This window comes from Echinops telfairi, unplaced genomic scaffold (genome assembly GCF_000313985.2).
Source record: "Echinops telfairi isolate 266 unplaced genomic scaffold, ASM31398v2 ScPeMD7_2291;HRSCAF=2852, whole genome shotgun sequence".
NCBI classification, from domain to species: Eukaryota; Metazoa; Chordata; class Mammalia; order Afrosoricida; family Tenrecidae; genus Echinops; species Echinops telfairi.
The window spans coordinates 396,890-414,646 of NW_022106189.1; the positions used below are offsets into that span (position 1 = coordinate 396,890).

The window sequence follows — 17,757 nt, forward strand, 5'->3', positions numbered from 1 at the left end:
AGGCAGTTATTCTCAGCTCCACGGTGGAGCGGATGGCTGTCTGCTGTGCTCCTGCCCCCAGAGACAAATGCACACACTCGCTCCCTTTCCTGTGCTGACTCACCCTCCTACGGGCCATCTCTTCCAGGTACCGGGCAATTTTGAGGCTGGGAGCTGAAGATTTAGGGTTGGGTTTGGGGCCGAGCCTGCTGGCCACAGTACGTCTTGCTCTGGGCCATTGAGGGATGTACACACTTAGTTCCTGGAAAATGTTTCCGGTGGGTGATCTGTGCTGACTTCAGGGTGGCTTAGGTAGGACTGCTGAGCGGTGGGGGGACAGGCCTGATGAGTCTGCAACCCCAACCTGCTTACATGGAGCCAGGCCTGCAGACTATGGCCAGCAAGAAACACTTTCTCATGTAATGTCAGGAAGCCTTTCGTATGGTTTCTACCAGTTGAGGGAGGCCCACTTACCCAGCCTGCCCAGTTCACATCTGAGCAAGCTTAGGAGCATAGGGGCCAGGCCAGCCTCTCTGTCCTCCTTCACCAGATTCTAACAATGTCAGCAAGAGGTGCCCAGGGGCAAACCAAGACCACACTCACTGCCAACTCATAGCCACCCTATAGGACCAAGTAGAATTACCCCTGTGGGTTTCCGAGACTGGAACTCTATTGGAGCAGAAAGCCTCATCTTTCTCCCACAGAGCCACTGGTGGTTTCGAACTGCTGACCTTGAACTTAGCTGCCCAATGAGTAACCACTGTGCCACCAGGGCTCCACAGAAATTCTTCAGGTAACATTGACCCTTAAGCTCCTGCCATTGCCACCCAGAAGGGAAGGCCCTATTTGCTGCGTGTTTTATGTCTGCTCATCCAGGAGAATCTTCCAACTTAGGCTCAGCTGTCTAAAGAAGGTGGCACACATGATGGTGTCTTGTCCTACCTCCTCAACACACAAGGTCTGCTGGTGATGCTGTAAGAGAAAGATGAGGCTGTTTGTTCCTGTAAACAATTTATAGATTATCAAGGGCTCATGAGGGAGGGGGGAGAGGGGAGGGAGGGGGAAAATGAGGACCTGATGCTGGGGGCTTAAGTGGAGAGCAAATGTTTTGAGAATGATGAGGGCAATGAATGTACAAATGTGCTTTACACAATTGATTTATGTATGGATTGTGATAAGAGTCGTATGAGCCCCTAGTAAAGTGATTTAAAAAAAAAGATTTACAGCCTTAAAAACCCTATATAAGGCCACTATTCAAGCTGAAGAGGAGCCCTGGTGGCACAGTGGGCCATGCACTTACCTGCTAACCACAAGATCAGTGGTTCAAACTCTGCAGCCACTCTGAAGGAGAAAGATGAGGCTTTCAACTCCCGTCAAGATTTAGTCTCAGGAACCCACAGGGACAGTTCTACTCTGTCCTATGAGTCAGAATTGCCTCGATGGCAGCAAGCATTAGAGCTTAACTTCGAGCACCAGGTTCCCAGAGGCTGTGTATAGCTATGAAAGTCCACAATCTGTTTGCAGTTTCTGGTGGGTTAAGCCTCCATAGCATTCCTTCGACCATTGTCCATGGATGTGAAGAGTCTTGGCCTCAGTCAGAGTGCATCTGAACGTAGATTCCCTCCCGCCCCTGTGGGCCCGGGGAGGGGCAATCTCTCTTAGAGGCTGGCCTGGGTGTGTTCTTGATGAAGGTCACCTTGCCCTCCTTGGTCAGAGGCCCCGGGACAAATCTTCTAACCCAACGCCCCAGTCCCAGTCCTGTTCCTGATTCTGCAGCCCCACCTGCAACTGTGATGTATTGATCTGCCACCAATCATGCTCTGGGCGTTTCCTTTGCCTTCCCATATCTCCTTTAAGTCTCAGCTCTCTGCAAACCTTTGGATCCCAGTATGACCTTGTGTTAATGGTCTCCCGGTCCAGGTGATATGTCTTTGTCTTGTCTTTTCTTTTTAAGACTTAATAATAAATGTTCTCTTTAAATCGTATTTGAAATCAGGGTGTTTTTATACCTTAAAGCAGGCCTCTGTGAGGCTGTAAGTTTCCAGTGCACACAGCACACACATACACACGTGTTCTCTCTCTCTCTCTCTCCCACACACACACACACACACACACACACACACACACACACACACAGAGAACACATTGTGGGAATGGCTCCCCAAGGCAATTCTGATTGTGTCTGAGCAGCCACAGCAGGCAGAGTGGCCCTCTAGCCGCTCCCAGCTGGCCTCCCAGGTGTCTCCGTTGCTGACCAGATGACACAGTGACACTGCCTCCGGCTGAATGACACTTTCCCTGCACTTTGGGCTGTCTCACTCTGAACCCGAGCCCAGGGTGGCTGCTTCTGGGCCACGGTTTGAGCCCACCTCCTCCCCTCACTGAGGAAGTACTAACTGGCCTCGGCATCCACAGTCGACCGCCTCCTTCCTTCTCCCCGAGTTCTGCCTGCCACGTGGCCCAGGACGCTGTCCAGGGTGGCCCCGGGAGGCCTCACATCCACTCAGGGGCCCCCATACTGTGCCCAAAGCAGGCAGGCGCCATCCTTGGCTCTCTGCTCCCTCAGCACATCCAGAGGCTGTGAAGGAGGCCGCGAGTCCAGCTCAGTGGGGCTCTGACAGACATCCACTCGGGAGCCAGCAAAGCGCCCCTCACCGGAGCGCACAGCCAAACCAACCTCCCGGCCCCAAACCACACACAAACTCAGAGCGACAGGCAGATGGACAGACCCTAGGAAACGGGCAAGACACACAGTGGGTTCCCACCACAGCCTCAGTCACATGACCCTGTGAGGGGGCTCTTTGAATGGGAAAGGGCTGTCTGACTGTGAGGGGCCTGAGGTGTCTGTGTGACAGTAAAGGGGCTGCCTGGCTGAGAGGGAGCTGTCTGGCTGTGAGGGGCTGGCTGTGAAGGGGCTGTGTGACTGTAAAGGGACTGCCAGCCTGGGAGGGGGATCTGACTGTGCAATGGCTACATGACTGTGAGGGCTGTCTGACTGTGAAGAGGCCGTCTGACTATGGGGCATCTGTCTGACAGAGGGCGGTCAAACTGTGAGGGAGGGGGCTCTGACTTTGAAGAGGCTGTCTGGTAGGAAGCTGGCTAAGGGGTCTGACTATGAGGGGCCTCTCGGTGAGGAGTCCTCTGTCTGACTGTGAGAAGGTTGTCTATTAGGGGCCTGTGTGACTGTGAGGTGTGACTGTGAGAGGGCTGTTTGACTGTGAAGCGTCTCTCTGTGAGGGAGCTAACTGTGAGGGGGCTCCTTGAATGTGAAAGGGCTGTATCACTGTGGGGGGCTGTCTGACTGAGGCATCTCTCAGACTCTTAGGGGACTGTCTTACTGTGTGGGGGGGCTGCCTGATGGTGAGGGGCTGTCTGATTGTGAGGCGAGTCTGCCACTGGTCTTTATTGGGGAATAGCTAGCTCTTTGTCCACCTCACACACAAAGCCAACCACTCTGTACTTCCCTACTCTGTGGCCTGCAGGACCTGTTTCGGGCCACCTGGGGGGGCGGGCAGCTCTATGTGGCATGGACAAGGGCTAGAGGTTGTTCCCACACCACCATAGGACAGACACAGCTGCTCTGGAAACCATGTGCTTTATTTAGAGCCGGGTCCCCAGGGGACCTCCTGGGGCTGTAGAAAAGCGCACACCGTGTGGTTTGGAAGGAGGCAATGGTTCAGGGGCCACCAGACATCCCTTGCTGCCAGGCCCCCATCCTTTCCTGGTCCTTGCGCCATTAGGCCGAATGGAGTGAGGGCAGATGGGATACCTGGGGTGTCCACTCTACTCCCAAGGGCTTCTCCATCCCAGGAGGGAAGGAAAGGGTCCCACCCATGGACCAGGACCTCTGTCCCCCACTTGGGTACGATGCACCCCAACTCCTGCCCTGGGCAGGGGGCGCCAGAGGCAGGGCCCACCCTCAGTACAGGTCTGCAAAGGGCTTGGAGTAGTTGAACATTAGGTAGTCCATGTAGTAGAAGTCGTAGGCCCGCTGCCGCTGCAGGGTGGAGAGCTGGGCGAAGTACTGGTGGGTGATCCCAGCCGTGGTCCGTGCCTCCTGCGAGTGTCGGTCCTTGAAGCGGGGGAAAGTCAGGTTCCGGGGCGCCTGGATCAGACTCAGGAAGAAGTTGGCATCGTCCTCCATGCTTTCAAATTTGCCCACAAAGTCATAGTCGATGAGACAGGGGCTGCAGAGCCTGCTGACGTGGTCCCAGTGGATGTCCATGCCCACGGGCCGGTGGACGTCCAGCAAGTACTGGACAAACTCAGGGAACCTCACCCCGGAGCCGCTCCGCAGCGCCTCCCGTGAGGCGTTGGCCCGGTAGCGGGCCAGGATGGCCTTGCCGAAGACGGGGTGGTAGTAGCTATTGGGGTGCTCGAACTTGTCCCGGAAGGCCGAGACCAGCCTCTCGAAGGGCTCGCGCACGAAGAGCATTTTGGTGTAGGTGCTGAGGCGGTGCAGGATGCCCTGGCGGTCGAAGGTGTCCAGTCGCCGCAGGGCACTGCTGTAGTGCACCGTGTCGTGCTGGATGTGGCCGGTGGACGCGGCCAGCCCAGCCAGCACCATGAGCACCCGCTTCCAGTTGGAGCAGCCAGCCTTGGGCACCTCACAGTAGAGCACGCGGTGGCGGTCCTCCACGAAGATGCGGGACACGTGGCGTGGTGTCACGGCCCGGCGGCTGCCACTCGCCCGATACTTGGCACACGCCTCGTGCATCAGCCTCTTGCGTTCCTGCTGCCGCTGCTGCAGGTGGACCCAGTGGCTGCTCGGCTCCCGGGGGCCCGGCCAGGCCAGCGTGCTGGTCAGGTTGTGGGCGGGTGTGGTAACAGCGGCTGGCATCTTCTTGATCAGCAGCCTCCGCCGCCGCTGCTGGAATCGCAGTGGAGCCCTGGCCTTGGGATGAGGTCCAGGCGGGCGATGCGCCAGAGGCCCGCGGCTGTCCCACTGTGCGTTGGGGGCCCTGGGGACCAGACTGGGCCAGCCCCGGGTGTCCCTCTGTGTAGGCACCTTTGAGTCACCATCCTGGGAACTGCCTGGTGGGTAGGCCTAGGGCAAGAGCACAGTGGTCACCAAGCTGGCCAGGACAGCTGAACCCAGGGCCACACACACCAGGCCCTACCTCTTCAGTGGCCTGAGTTCCACCCTTGGTGAGGGGGAGGTGGGCAGGCTGGTTCTGTGGCATGTGGCCTCTCTGTCCCTGGCCTGCTCCTGGCCTACTGCCCTGCCTACTATCCCTGTCCAGCAGAAGTGCTGGTCTTGAGCCCACAGTATGGGGCCTGTGATGCAACTTCCCTTTTGGCCACAAGATGGTGCAGGCCTCCCAGAAACCTCTGCGCGGTGGGGGTGAGTAGGGAGCTGGAGGCCTGCTGGGGGGTTGGCCCCGATTTACTGCCTCTGTTAGCTCAGCCCAGAGCAGCCATCTCACAGCAAAGGGTAATTCATGGGCCCAGAGCCTCAGGCTTTGTTCCTGAGGCTCCTGGGACGGACCAAACACATTTTTCTTTCCAAGAATGGATTCAGCCTGAGCTCGCAATGTGCGCCCTCTCCCTCCCAGTGTCCCCCAGGCTCTGCGCTCGGATTTATGGGACTCAGAACTTACTTGGCGGGGTGGCTGTAGCCTGATGCTGAACTTCATTCCTGAAAAGCAAACACAGCACACCGTGTTAGGGCTGGACACTTATTTGGGTTTTATGATTTTGGGGGTGGGGTGGGGTGGGGGAGTGGCTCTGTGAAAAAGCAATCTGGGGTACCATGGAAACCTCAGCTTAAGTGCTAGTGCCACCCCACAGCCCCCCTCATGGTCCCGCTGGGCTGGAGCCTAGGGACGCTTGCACAGCTCTGCGCTGGTCCTCGTCCTTTTGGTGCAGCCTCTCATCTGACACGACCTGGATGGGCGGCCCCTGCCCAGCAGGGCCCCTTCCACCGCTCCCTGGGAAAGTTGGGATCTCAGGGAATCCCATTCCTTCGCTGTCAGCGCTTCCTGAAGTCAAGTCACAGATGAGCGGATGCTTCAGAAAACACGGTTTGCCTCTCTCCACACCTCCCCAACCACGGGGTCTCTGGGCACCTGCAATAACACACTCACACCCAACCTGTACCCACACCTGGGCACGCACCAGCCCTGCCAGGGGAGCACACTCCTTCCCCTTAACCAGGGTTTTCCCCCTAACCTAGGCATTCACTCCAGATCTGGGTCTTGTCAGCCAGCCTGGGGCTTTGGGGATGAGCTGCCTGTGCTGCTCAACCTGGGACCCTCCAGCACTCAGCAGGCCTAGGCGGCGTGAGGGCCCAGCAGGCACAACTTGGCTGCCTGGGAAGCTGGAGCAAATGTTCCCTCTGCCCACTAAGAGGCCCTGTGCCTGGGCCGGAGCTGGGCTGCCCAGGGTGACACACTCAGGTGAGGCAAGCCTCTGGGCCTAGGAGAGGGTTCTGCTTCACCCCTGGTTTGGTCTATTTGGGGGGCAGAGGGGAGCTGGGCAAGGGCAGGGGCTTTCCCTTGGGGAAAGTACCTAGGAATGCAGACCCCATCCCTCCCTGCCTGGGCACTGAGGACCAGGGCTCTGCCTTCCACATGGTGAGCATTTCTGCTCTGAGGTCTCGCCAAGAGTCACAAGCAGAACCACCCACGCTTTACACAAGCAGGGAGTCAGAAGTTCCAACTGACATGTCAGGGCACCCATGCAGCCACCCAAGACCGCGTCCTGGCTGCCGCCTGGGGCTGGAGGCCAGGCTCTAGAGCCCCAATACTTGCCCTGCTCTCTCTGGAGACTCAACAGAGATCTAGGCTCCGCTGGTGATACAACATCCAGATCCCCCCTTCCCTTCTCTGTGAGCTCCAGGGTCTCACACTAAAGACGTGTCCGCTCGTCTGCACCCATTAACAAGCAAGGAGGGGTGTGGAGTCACCGTGAAATGGGACGCCTGCACCCTTGCGTTTGAGGCCCAAGAGACGTGGAGCTGAAGGCAAACCAGGGCTCCCCAGAGTTTAGGGGCTTGCTGCATTGTTTCTTCTGCTGAAATGTGATTGTGGGATGCCTTTGGGCTGGGGCCAGAGTGTGTTATACGATGGGTTACTACCTGAAAGGTCGGCAGTTTGAAGCCACCGGCTGTTCTGCTCTGGGAGAGAGTGTCAGAAGCCCACAGGGGCAGTCCCACTCTGTCCTGGAGGGTCTCGGAGTCAGCTTGACTTGATGGCAGTGAGTTTGGTTGGGCTGGGCTGTGTCCTTCCTTAGGCAGATGTCAGAGTGTCCCTACATCTCAAACCCAAGTGAGCATGAGGGGAGGTGGTGGGGTTGAAACAGGCCTCCCACATCTACATCCTCCCCACCCCCAAGAATGGGGAGAAATGCCAATAATGCTGGCCGATCCTTAAGGGTCCCTCTCAACCTCCCAGTGTGTTCCCTCCTTGCCAGCCAGCCCCTCCTCGTCCTCAGCTCATCTTCCCTGCCTGGCTTTCTCCGTTTGCGTGCACTTCCTCTTGCAGCCACCGACAACAGCCATTTCCCAGACCACGAAGGGGCCCCAGTCCATGGATCAGTCTTCCTTCCCACTGTCGGGTTTCCCGAATTATTTTCTTCTGGTGGCGGCAGCTGAATCACTTCTCCTCTTCAGAGTCTCAGACACAAGAATTCACGCTGCCTGTCAATCCTGTCACCTTGTCAAAATGCCACACTGCCTATTATATCCCTTTCCTGGGGAAATCAGACGCACCATGTTTGGCAAAAGTGGGACCGGGGAGCCACTTACCAAAAGTACTCAGCCAGCTGTGGTCCCCCAGCCAGCCCCTCCAGCAGCACTGCCCCCCTAGCCTCGGGGGCTTGTGGGATGTGAGTCCGGGCCAGGTGGACCTGGGGATTGTGAGTCAAAGGTAGTGCTGTGGGATTGCATTGTGTCCCCCCAAAGATGTGCTGACCTCCTAGCCGCTGGTATCGGAGAAGTGGCACTGCTGGGGAAGCGTGTCTCTGCAGACGTTAGCGGTTAAAGGAGCAGGAGATCACAGCTGGTATTCCTGCACTGCCATCGGGTCCGTTCTAAGTGCTAGCAATCTGAAAGGGGCAAGTGGAATTACACTCCATAGGGTTTCCTGCCTGTAAATTGTTACAGGCGCAGGCAACCTTGTCTTTCTCCCAAGGATCGGCTGGTGGGTCAGGATCACTGATCTTGCAGTTAGCAGCCCCATGCCTAACCCACAGTGCCACCAGGGCTCCCTCAGACCAGACTTTCAAAAACCAAACTCGCTGCCATTGAGTCGATGCCAACTCATAGTGACCCTCCAGCAGAGGGTAGAACTTCCCCTGGGCATTTCTGAGCATTTCTGAGACTGTAACTGTTTGGGGGAATAGAAAGCCCCCTCTATCACCTGTGGACTGGCTGGGGGTTTCAAACTGCAGACCTTGTGGGCCGCAGCCCAATGTGTAACCACTAGGCATACAGGAGTGGGTGAGTCTTCATCCCATCTGAGTGCTGTGCTTGCAAAAGAGGAGAGAAGGCACATGGGGGAAGAAAGGCGTGTGATCGAGTGACCTCTTGACCCAGGAAGGTGAAGGAAGGTCAAGCTGTCACAAGCCGGAGGAGGCAGGGCTGGCTCTTCTCCCGGAGTGGACAGAGAGCTGGCATACTGACTTCAGACTTCTCTAGAACTGCCCAATGTAATACATTTCTCTTCTCAGCTGCCTAGTTTGTGTTGTGGCAGTCCTGGAAAATGAATACAGGCCCTTTCCAAGGTTGACTCACACAGGCTGGGTGGGGAGTCCCTACTGGACAGGGCCTGCAGTGGGGTCTCCTGACCTGTCAGTCATGTTTGCCCCCAAAGCCTATGTGGCTGCAGTTGACACGCTTGGAAAGATGATTTGTCTTTAGAAAACCCAGGAACAGAATTTGCATGGAGCCTGTGAGTTCTCTACCAGCTATATCTTCCCATATAGGCTAAGGTAGCTCACTGGGCAGAGGGAACCGATCTGGTCACTTCTTAAGGAGGGTGTAGACTTAACGAAGAAAGAGTAATGGGCTTTTCCCCTTGCCAAAGGCGTAGAGTCTCTGTTTTGTTTCCCATGGAGGAGCTTGTGGGGGGTCGATTTTATGCCAACTTAATGGTACCGGTGTGGCAGCAGGGGTGGAAGCCAGTCTGTCTCCAGGTGGTAGCCTGGAGGTGCCTCCTTGGTGGCATGGCCTTTTTATGAGACACACTGGGCATTTCCCTTGCTTCCTCTTGCCCTTTGCCCTCCTGCTTGCTTCGACTCTGTGTCTGCACCTAGGGGTGGCCCCTGGGAGCTGCTGACCCTGGGGCAGCGCCCTGCCATGCTCCTACAGACTTGGGACTCATGCATCTCTGCATGCAGAGGCCTGTGATCACGCCGCTTCTCAATTCACCTTTCTCTTTCAGTGACCTGCAGCTACGAGTGTCTGAAGGGGTTCCGGCTAGCCTCAGACCCACGGGCTCAAGTTAGATGGAATGGGGTTGTCTTCTTGATAAGTTCTCTCTCATACATCGATGAGTGTCGCTGGTTTTGTTTCTCTATACAAGCCAACCCAACACACTGCTCCTACGTGTTGCTCCCATAAAGGCTGGTGTAAAGGCCACCCTCAGTTGTGGACGCAAGAAAACCTGGAGCTGGACAGCATCAGGACCCTGGAGAGAGACATGGAGAGCCCAGGGGTAGGCAGTGACGGGAGGGACTGGAATCAGAAGTCACAGTGCCAGAATCCTGGGGGTCCCTTGGGGTGGCTTTGACCTCAGGATGACCACCAGCAATTCCTCTCAAGCTCCCCAATCAAGGTAATATCTAGATGCGCCTCAGTCTCCCCTTCCACCCAATGATTCCGATGGTGCCAGCTACCCACCCTCCACAAAGTCAAAACCCCAAACCAAACTCACTGCCATCAAGAGATGCTGACCCAAGTGACCCTATAGGGCAGGTAGAACTGCCCCTCCCTGTGAGTTCCCAAGACTGAGATTCCTTATGGGAGTAGAAGACACTGACTTTCTCCCTTTTTGTTGCTGGTGGTTTCGAACTGTTGACCTAGTGGGTCCCAGCCCAACCATTACACCACCAGTTGTAACCATTACACCACCAGTTGGTACATACTCCACTTTCAGATTCAGAGTGTGCTGTCTCCTCTCAACATAGTGCTAGAAATCTGTTAAAAACAAAAGAGCTCCATCCCTTCCCTCCCTCCCTCCCTGGCTCCCACCACACAGGAGGAATTCAACAACCTCTTCCTCTTTTGTTTGCACCTGGCTGGCAAACACCAAGATCAGCATGAGCATCCGTGAGAATAAACATGCTTTGAGTTACTTAGGCTGCCGAGTGCGTCCCTCTGGGGCGAGCTTGTTGGCAGCTGAAGTTTTTCTACTGCGTGTTTGAGTTTGTCTTCGTTACCTGGACAGGGGAGGCCCAGCCTGAGAAGACTGGGTGAGGGCAGGTGTTAGAGATCAAGCTGGGCAGCCGGTCTGGGGCAGAGCAGCCAGTGCTTCACCAGCATGTAAACTGTGAAGCAGAGGGGGTCCCTTGTCCCCTTCCTTTCTAGTCACAGAAGGGCCATCCTGCGGACACAACATAGAAGTGACAATGCCTGGTGTCCAGGATGCCCTGGGAGAGGCTGAGGGGGCCAGCCTGTCGTGAGGTCATGTAGAGATGTGATGCCAACATGGATCAAAAGGGGCTCCAAGAGCCTAGAGAGAGCAGGCAGCACCTGGTGAGCCCCTACCCCTACTCTCCTACCTTTGGGGGATGATGGCTGCAGCTAAGTGCTGCTCGGAGCCCAGCCCAGGTCCAGACGGGAGAGTGCTGCCACTCTGGGCACTGTGGCCTGGGAGAAGAGTCCCTGAGGACTGGGATGGGGACTAAGGGAGGCACCAAGAGGTAGAAAGGGGTGGGCATGGATCCAAAGTTCCTGGCTCACGTGGAGTTTCAAGTCTGGCCCTGGGTTTCCTGCATCAAGCTGATTGTTCGGCAGTTTTTCTTTTAAAAAAAAAATCATTTTACTGGGGGCTCGTACAACTCATCACAATCTATACAGCTCGGCAGTTTTTCAAAGACCTGGACCTTCCAGTGGTTGGGCAGCATGCCTGGCTAGCCTGTCCGTATGTGCACTGTCCCCTCACATGCCCACTATGCTGCCCAACATGGGTCTGAGTGGGGAGCCCACTGAAAGCAGCCTCCCTAAGTGAGTTCTAGTCCCCCATTCCCGCCCCCCCCCCCCCCCCTTAGCTGCAGCCCCACTCTATTCCTCAGCAGCAGAATCGAGCCCACTGCCCTGGGCACCACCAGGGACTGCACCCCGCGGCTGCCCCACCCCTTCCTCATCAGGGGAAGCAGCCCCTGCACCTGGATGGTTGCCTCCAGAAAGACCTTTGGCCTTGGTGTCTCAGGCTTCCGGTGTCAGGGCTCACCCAGCAGTGGCCGGGGGCAGCCGTCTTGACCTCACGTGGCAGCGAAGAGCGGCAGAGTGGTCGCCCCTGTGCTAGCAGGAGGTGGTATGGGGGCAGATGGGGTAGGGGAGAAAGTCCAGACCCCGCCCACAGGAGAGGCAAGGGCTTCTTGAATGAGGGGGGCACATAACGTCAGAGGGCTTTCTTGACAAGGTGGCAGGAGGCGGAACAGGGCGCACAGTCAGGCTGTCCAGGCTGAGATCTGGCCCGGGGGTTGCGTGGACACTGGGCTTCTCCCCAGGATGCTGGCTGAGGTCTACCACGCCCCCACAGCCTCATATCCTGGTGTCTCAGTGTTGGTGGGGGCAGCTTTCAGCCCCAGTGGCCAGCACCAGACAGGAGCAGCCGGGGCCCCAGAGTCATTGCTGTCTCCTGCGGTGTGAATGGGGTGCACAGTCACTTCCCCGACTCTCAGCTCCCCTTAACTGCATAAGACCAGCTGGCTGCCAAGCATTTGGGCACAAAGAACCTCGGACAAGTCCTTTGACATCTCTGACATTTTGTTTCCTCATCTGTAAAAGGAGCATCAGGTTGATGGCACGGCGGGGTGGGTGCTTGTTGAATGGAGGCCGCTGAGCACCTGCTGGCCATGTCCCGTTTACTGCCCAGCAGACCGGGGAGGGGGGCAGGAGCTCCCCGTCTCAGGCCGAGGGGCAGCTGATGGCTCTGAAGGCTGCTTGTTCTGTTTGCCGATTCCATCCCTCGGCTCATGATTAGGCTCCTCGCGACTCAACTGGGTAGCTTCCTGACAGCTCAGTTCGCTGGCGAACCCCCGAGCTGTCAGACAGGCCAGGCCGGCTGGTGCTGCCGCCAGTCACCCAGCCCGCTGCTTAGCCGGACTGTGAACCCACCAACTGTCAATCACAGACAGGAGGACGGTGCCCAGCCCTCACCCAGCCAGGCGTCCTCCTGGGAGGCAGCCCCGGCATTCATGCCCCCGGAAGTTCTAATTGGTCCGTGCTGGCCACAGCGCCTGCAAACAGAAGGCTGGTCTTGCTGTCCACAATGGGAGGGGGAGGGAGGGCCTCAGCTCATTCTTCGCAGGCTGCCTGGTGCCCGCGACACAGTATTACACCCCCCGCCTGTGTGTAAGCTGCGTGGGCCCCAGATTTGGAACATTTTCAATGTTACAAGGAGCCCTGGTGCCATAGTGGTTACACGATGGGCTGCTAACTGCAAGGTCAGCCGTTGGAAACCGCCAGCGGCTCTGTGGGAGAAAGACGGGCTTTCTGCTCCCACGAGGAGTTAGTCTAGATACTCACACAGGCAGTTCAACCTGCTCTAGAGGATCGCTAGGAGTTGACCGAGTGGCAGCGAGATTTCAATGTGACACCGTGCGCTACCAAGAGGAGCAGGTCTGCGGTCACACTCTTTGCAGGGCCTGTGGCCGAGCAGTGCATTGTCGTTCCCTCGTGTATCCTTCCGCCCAGCACGGTGGGGCTGGGAAGCATGGGCAGGAGCTAGTGCGTGCTGCAGACGAGAAAGGACTATTTTTCTGATACGGCCCCCTTCCCCACCGCCCCCGCCCCACACACAAACATGACTGGCTTCCTTCAACAAGAGCAGTCTGCCCTCTGCTCTGTAGCTCAACCAGCCATACTGTCCAGCGCCATCTGTCCCTTCCCTTGCTGACTGAGCCAGGTGTCATTTTTTAGACACCAGCGAGACAGGGGTGGTCCCTGTCCTTGTGAAATGTTCTGTGTAGCAGGGAAGTCAGGTATTGAACAAACACGTTGGCATGAGAGGGCTGCAATGGGGCAGGGGCGGGGGGGCGGGGGGCAGGGGTAGGGGGTGGGGCTCGCTGCCAATGGGTGTCAGCAGTTGTCAGAAAGCCTGGGCATCAGGGTGGTCTCCCTGCTCAGGGCTGTGATCACACTTCATTGGCACAGAAGGGTAATGGTGGCATTCCTGTCAGAGCTGTTCCAGGAACTCACGGGACTTGAACGCAGGGAGACTGTAGCTGAGGGGTGCTCAGAAGAGCAGGATCGCGGTGGCTGACAGGGGCCAGCACACCCAACTCCTGTGGTCTGGCCAAGGCACTAGACCTTATCTCATGAGATCAGGGAACACTTCTCACTCAAAAACTCATGGCCAACAAGTCTATTCCAACTCATAGTGACCTTATAGGTCAGAGTAGAACTGCCATGTTGGGTTTCTGAGGCTATGAATCTTTATGGGAATCGGCAGCCTCATCTTTCTCCCTGGGTTTGAACTGCTGATCTTGTGGCTCTGAAGGCTGCCCAGTGTCTAACCCATTATGCCACCAGGGCTTTAGGCTATAGACTGGTCGTGATTTGTGGAGCCTTCTGGAATCAAGAGCCCAGTCAGAGCAGAAAGGCTGGTGAGAGAATGTTGCCACTGTCCAGGTGGGCTACATGGGAGGCCTGGACCCAGTGACCAGTGTGAGAAAGGTGGGGAGAGGTGAAGGATCTTTCAGGAAGAACAGTCAATGAGGTTGAGAGGGTATAAACATTTGACAACAGTCTCTCGGGGTAGATGGGAAGAAAACCCTGGTTTGCCCATTCCTATGGTGTAAATTCTCCCGCTGAGGCAGACATCAAGCTACTGAGGTGTTTACGAGTTGGGAAGAGATGGATCTTCTAAGCCAGTACCAACCTGCTTTGGCACCGAATAGTCTCAGCTGGACCTGGGGCTGCCTCGGGGCAGAGTAAGGGAATCTGCTCTTTGGATTGAGCTGCTGGTGCCGTTTCCTGCGAAGGGCCTCCCAAGGGTGGCTGATCCGAGTCAGAGGAAGGGAGTGAGGCGGAGTGGCCATGAATGTGTACAGGAACATGACCCAGGGCCTGGGCTCCAGGCCTGTGAGCAGCCACAGCAACACCGAGGCAGCTGCTCACTGAAGCCCAGGGTGTGGGCTTGGTGGAGTCCTGTCCTTTCCCAAAGGCTTCTGGGAAGCCACACCAGTGCCCCTGGGTTAATGGCATGGTGACCTCCTGCTTGGCAACCGGGATATGGGTGACTGCTCTCTAGCCAGCTCTGCAAGGAGGGGCCTAATTTGGTCTCAACATTGGTAAATGCCTGCAGTGTGGCAACTGGGAAAGAGAAGCCACGGACTGCCTCTGGAGCTGGCTGCGGTGACGCCATGCAGGGGCTGCCCGTTTGCATGAAAACTGCCAACAGAACTAACAAAACCAACTGTCCAGCCCTGGGACAGCAGGGCGGGGACAGATGCAACAGACACCAAACCCGCCCCCCCCCAGGCGCCTCCTGAACTCGGGGGCCGACACAAATAATGATCTCTCTCCAGTCCGCTGGCCCCAGGGTGCGCCATTCCAGCTGCAGCACCAATTACTGAGGGCCTGTGGCTGTCAGACCCATCACAGCTGGCTCACCTGTGATATGCTGGAACGTCACAGCAGAAGATCTATCCCAGCTAACGCTTTCTTGAGGTGACTCTGCTGTGAGGACTGCTCTGTCCTGAGGGCGCACTCGGGCCACTGGGGAGCAATGCTGGCCTGCCAGGGGGAGTCAGGCTCAGTGGTACAAGGTCACACGAGACCATGCTTCCCACAAGTGACACAGAAAGGGGCCGCCCAGGGGTGGGGACACTGACCCTCAAGACAGCTCCTGGATGGCCGGTAGTGACCAATGCTACCCAGGGGTGGCCCACCGAGGGGTGTCAGCACGGGGGAGAAGCCACCCAGCACCAGGCTCTTCCTCCTCGGGGCTCCCTTCAGCTTCACAGGAACACGGAGCAGCAACTGCATTTCAGGCAACACTTTCTGTCATTTCAACAGAACAGAGCCTTTGGTGTCTCGTGGGTCCTGAGGGTAAGGAGGGGGTATGCTGGAGCCCCGGGCAGGGCCTTGGGGCTCAGTCTGCCCTGAGCTCAGAACCCTTTGATTGATGTCCAAAGGACAGGGTCTGGAGCCTGGAGCTGGGTCCAGCCCAGGAGCAGCTCAAGAAGGCTTTGGCCTGAGAATTCCTTGCCTTCTCAGGGGTAAGTCCTCTGAGGCCAGCCACCAACCATGGCTTCCGCAGGGGCTAGTGGTGGGGACGCCATCTTCCCTAAACACCTGGCCAACGGCCTACTTCCACTGCCTTTGGCTCTGCCTGCCCACCCAGCACCCTGCAAGCAGAGACATCCCCCAGCCAGCAGCAGACCCCACTGGAGCCATCTCGGGGCAGACATCACAGTGCTGTCCCACACTCATGGCCAAAGTGACCCCAGGTAACTTCCGAGCCTGGCACAGCCCCTGGGTCACAAAGGTGGGCCAGCCTTTGGGCATTATTAGCTGCACGGGTGGAATAAGACTTAAAAACTCCCTGCCATCAAGGGGATGCTGGCTCACAGCCACCCTAGAGGGCAGGGTAGAACTGCCCCTGTGAGCCTTCTAACTGTAGCTGTTTATGGGAGGAGAAAGCCCTTGGATCGGCTGGTGGTTTTGAACTGCTGACCTTTCGGGTCGCAGCCCAATGAGTAACACCACCAGGCTCCTTGGAATAAGTCTCTCTCCCTCCTTCCCTCTGCTTCTCCCTCTCTCTCCCACTGCCACCAAGTCGACGGCCCTTTGAGTTTCTGAGGCTGTAATTGCTAGAATAAGACTAGGGGGCAGGGAAGTTGGGGGTGTGGGTGGGGACCACTGGTTTTATATTCTAAAGCCATCCTGGGAGTGTCTGAGGGACGACCTAGAAAAGCACCAGAAGAAATTACGATTTATACGTCCTAACGTAGGGATGAGAAGAGGAGGCCTAGACGCAGGCCAAGAAGAGGGGTTGAGAAGGGGAAGGCAGATCAAGAAGACAAGAAGTCCGCATGAGAGCTTGATATAGTGTGGGCATGGTGGTAGAAGGTGAGAGAGCTATCAGATATCTGGGCCCCCAATCATGCTGCCAGAACGCTTCAGACAGGAGGTCCAGGGAGGAGGGGGACCAAAGGTTGGGGAGTGTTAGGACCCTGGACTTGGCCATTCAGACATATCAGACCCATGTAGTCCAAGGGGGCTTCAAAATGTTCATGGAGAAATAGGATCCCAAGATAACGGAATCCCCCATTAACTTTAGAAGCTCCCTTGTAGCTCTCAGGCGGGCCACGTTACGTTTGGGTAAAACCAGTAGTAATTAGCCAGCACGAGGCCCTTGACTGATAGGGAGAGAGAACGGGAGCAACATTCAATAGAGCTAGGCACCGGGACGTTGCGTGGAATGTTCACAACGGACTGGCTACTTCAGAGCCAGTCTTCTGGAGCACTTCCTTGGCCATGACCCCTTGGCTCTCTTCCTACTCCAGCATTGGGGAGTACCTTCCCACCCATGAGAGGTGCCATTGGCTGCGGGGAGGAAGGCTGGGGGGTACCCGGAAGGCTCTGAGGTTCCAGGTTAGCCCTTTGCCGGGCAAAGGCCTCTGCCTGCCCATCTGCAGCAACCCTCTGGAAATGAGAGCCGCCCGCTTGGCCAACAGAACGTGGAAGGGCTGCTCCAGGGTGGCTGGCGTTGCCATGAAGGGAGACTTAAAGAAGATGTGCCGGCTGTCTTCCTGCATCCTTTGAAGTCCTATCAGTGACCACCATTGGAGCCAAGAGAGCCAATCCCAGCTGCATGCGTCTCCTGTGGAATGAAGATTCTCATCTGGACCCCCAGACATAGGGTGGGGACAGGCTCCTCGCAGTCGGAAATGGGAATGGACTACTGTCAGAAACAAAGGCAGCCTGGCTGGGGCCTGGGACCTTCCAAGCCTATGAGTGGTGCAGATGAGAGGACTGGGCTCCTCCCGAGAATGAATGATTCTGGTGAGCTGGGTGAGAGCCATGCAGCCCACCGTAGCATCTTCTGCAAGATTAAACGTCAGTCCTTCTAATGACTTGATTTATGTGGGGAGGTTTATAGCTCCAAACAAAATATTGTGATGATGGCAATAAATCATGCCGGGGATGCTTACAATGGCAACTGGAGTGTGTGCTGTTTGTTTGGGAGGTGATTACAGAGTGAGGGGCAGGTGGGAACAAGCTCAAAGTGCCAGGGGAGCTCAAAATGAGGGGTGTCATGCAGGGCGGGCCAAACAGGTATGTCAGAGGGGTTTGGAAGATTCTCAGGCAGTGCTGAGATTCTGTGGGAGGGGACAGGGGTGTCATAGGAGCTGGGACACCCCAGGCAGGCACCACTCTGTGCTGCGGTGGCAGGTGTGTGGTGGTGTCCACTGTCTGCCCAGCTGCACTCTCACAAGCATCTGACTCCCTGAGGTTGCCCATTCCCCCCTCAGTCTACCTCTGAAAACTAGCCAGAGAACACACTGCAAATCACACTGGAATGTTGTTTAACTAGCTTGCTTACGACATCGCTGGATGGGATCATTGCTGGGGGAGGACGCCGCCGCGCGTCTGGTGACACA

The 17,757-nt window shown here is 56.7% G+C and overlaps 1 protein-coding gene across 2 annotated transcripts in view; it reads right to left on the reverse strand.

Moving 5' to 3' along the window:
* Window positions 1–3,578: 3,578 nt before the first annotated feature.
* The window catches only part of CHST8 (carbohydrate sulfotransferase 8), a 163,272-nt gene continuing 149,093 nt past the window's right edge, over window positions 3,579–17,757 (reverse strand). For both annotated transcript variants that reach the window (XM_045293810.1, XM_045293811.1), the window contains exons 3-4: window positions 5,580–5,617; window positions 3,579–5,026 (exon numbers count right to left, since the gene is read on the reverse strand). In XM_045293810.1, the coding sequence (XP_045149745.1) occupies window positions 3,899–5,026; window positions 5,580–5,617 (1,166 nt within the window). In that variant the 3' untranslated portion in view covers window positions 3,579–3,898. The remainder of the gene's footprint in view (window positions 5,027–5,579; window positions 5,618–17,757) is intronic.